General features: G+C 50.2%; 1 protein-coding gene across 4 annotated transcripts in view; it reads left to right on the top strand.

The window, feature by feature from the left end:
- dachb (dachshund b) overlaps positions 1-2,500 on the top strand; it is an 80,706-nt gene that overhangs the window by 51,253 nt on the left and 26,953 nt on the right. For all 4 annotated transcript variants that reach the window (XM_054800751.1, XM_054800750.1, XM_054800749.1 and 1 more), the window contains one exon: positions 637-755. In XM_054800751.1, the coding sequence (XP_054656726.1) occupies positions 637-755 (119 nt within the window). The remainder of the gene's footprint in view (positions 1-636; positions 756-2,500) is intronic.

The following is a 2,500-nucleotide window of genomic DNA, read 5'->3' as shown; positions in this document are numbered from 1 at the left end:
TTGAATTATCCTTCAAATTCTTCGTAGAGTTATTCTTCTTCGAAACCTATTGCTTACCGCTCTGTAAAAACACGTCAGTGCCCTCGCCTCCGTCGCTATTGATGGCGGTCAGCACTGACAATAGCTGAGCTAGTACGTTTATCAGCCAGCAGTCCAATTGCGGTCATGTTGATGTTTACCAGGAAGTCACATGACTGTCACGCTTCCTGTCTGAGCGTGGCTACAATGGCCTCTCGGTCCGCTCTCTCTCTCTCTCTCTCTGTCTCTCTTTCACTCGCTTGCCCGCTCGCTAGGTGTAAATGACTTTGCGGGGCCATCTGTTAGCGAGCCGCCCTGCCGAGAGTTGGCCTGCGTGCGTGCCTCCTGAATGCGCGCACGTGTGTTTTATGTGCCGTTGTCATCATGTTGGAGTGTGTGCGTGCCTACGTGCATAGTAGCCTAGTTTGTGTATTTGGAGGTGCTTGCTGTAAGACACACTTTCACATTTAGCCTGTGCCTTCACAATAAAATCCATCAGGTGCAAAGAGTCCTTCAAAATAAACGTGATGGAGCACTAATAAAAACTAGGGTGTGACGAATACAAAGCATTGCAGGATGTCATTGTTCATTTCTGCTCTCTGTGTGTCTCGCCTGCAGCTCTCGTCCGGGACGTCCTCCCAAGCGTTGTTCTTCCGGCGCCGGGATCCAGGAAAGCCCCAGGCTGCTTCACCCAGGCCTTCCCGGCCTGCTGTCCCCCAACCTGCTGTCCCACACCGGTCAGGACCTCTTTGTGCTTCCTCTTCTTCAATCTTTTGGCTGTATCTAAACTGGGCCACTGCATCCTTTCCTCCTTCCTGTCTCCTCCTATGGTTCCCACCTCCACCTGGAGGACAATGGATGGAGAGAAGGAAGGAATTAGAGCATATAGAGAAGGTTTAGAGGGATTAAAGAGGGGGTAGGAAGAGATGGAGGGAGTAATGAGTGAATAAATGGAGGGAGTAACAGGAGATGGAAGAGAGAAAGAAGGTGAACGAGTGCAGGCAGCATGCTGGTGTGATGAATGACTCGTCTCCTGGGTCTCACTCCTCCATCTGTCCATCTCTCCCTCCTCCCTCCCTTTTTTCCATGTGCTATCTCCTCACTCCTTACTCACTTTCCTCCTTCCTCCCCATTCACTTTTGTCCCCTTCTGCCTCCCCCTGTCCTTCTTTCCTCATATCCATCCTTCCTTACTTTACGCCTACCTCGGCCTTTACTTCCTTTTCCTCCATACTACTTTGTCCCAACATCCCTCGCTCCATCTCCTCCCTTCCAGTTTCCTTCTAGTTTTCTCTCCTCTTCCTCATCATCCTCCTCTTCCAGGATTAATAAAACATGGTTGTGTTTAGTGACATATGGACACGGCTCACTGTGGCATACTAATCTCACACACGCACACACACACACACACACACACACACACACTGCTGGCTGCGCACAACCAGGTGTGTGTTTGTGTGTGTTCAGGAGTGAGAGTGTGTTTGTTGAACATTAGTGAATCCCAGAGAAAACATTTGCTCACTTATGAGTGCTCATTAGGGCGCGCACACACACACACACACACACACACACACACACACACACACACACACACACAGAGTTGGCAGTCATCACAAGTCACATTCCGCCCCACAAACACACGTACACACACACAGAGCTGGTCGTCCAGGCGGGCCTTGCGTCCATGGAGACGGCCGGTTGCTGCGGGAGACGGGCTGTTGTTTACGACCTCGCGGGCTCTATGGCGGCGGGGTGCGGCGACCAATCACAGATGGACATTTATCACACTGCTGGAAAACAGAGAGCGCAGAGAGGCGCTTTTAGGAGGGCGGGGTGGAGGATGTTAGATGTGGTGGGGTCCAGGAGGTGAAAAGTGGCAGACATAGTGAGACGGACAAGGAAGGAAGTAAAGAAGGACGGACGATGAGGAGATGATGAAGGCTGGATGCAGCAGATGTTGACAGGCAACTTTCAACATGGAGGGGGTGAGGAAGAGGGGTCTGAGGGGGCGTGGTCTACAACCAAAGAGCAATATCACTTTAATTGGCCTCATCTTGTCCAACAAAGACGCTGTGATGGTCAGCGTGGGAGTGTGCATGCATAACCTTTTCAGACTCTCATTTGACTTGTTAATTCATTCTCTTAAAAAAAAAACACACACACAGCTCAATGCTTTGCCTTGTTTCTCACACACACACACACACACACACACACACACACGCACACACACGGCACTTCCTCGAATGCATAAATTTACGCTACATTGACAACTGATTTCAGTCACACATGTTTTGCACTGATAAACACACATGCACTCTCAGTGGTGTTGTGTGTGTGTGTCTGTGTGTGTGTGTGTTGATTACAGATGAAGGGCTTTCAATCTTCTTGTGAAAAGAATACACTCATCTCAAGACTCTCATGTGCACCTGCAGAGAGCCAGGAAGAGCGATCGGGGAGGAGATGAAGGGGAGTGTGTGTGTGTG

Source organism: Dunckerocampus dactyliophorus, chromosome 15 (assembly GCF_027744805.1).
Source record: "Dunckerocampus dactyliophorus isolate RoL2022-P2 chromosome 15, RoL_Ddac_1.1, whole genome shotgun sequence".
Classification (NCBI taxonomy): Eukaryota; Metazoa; Chordata; class Actinopteri; order Syngnathiformes; family Syngnathidae; genus Dunckerocampus; species Dunckerocampus dactyliophorus.
The sequence above is the reverse complement of the archived record's forward strand: the minus strand, read 5'-3'. Positions and strand labels throughout refer to the sequence as shown.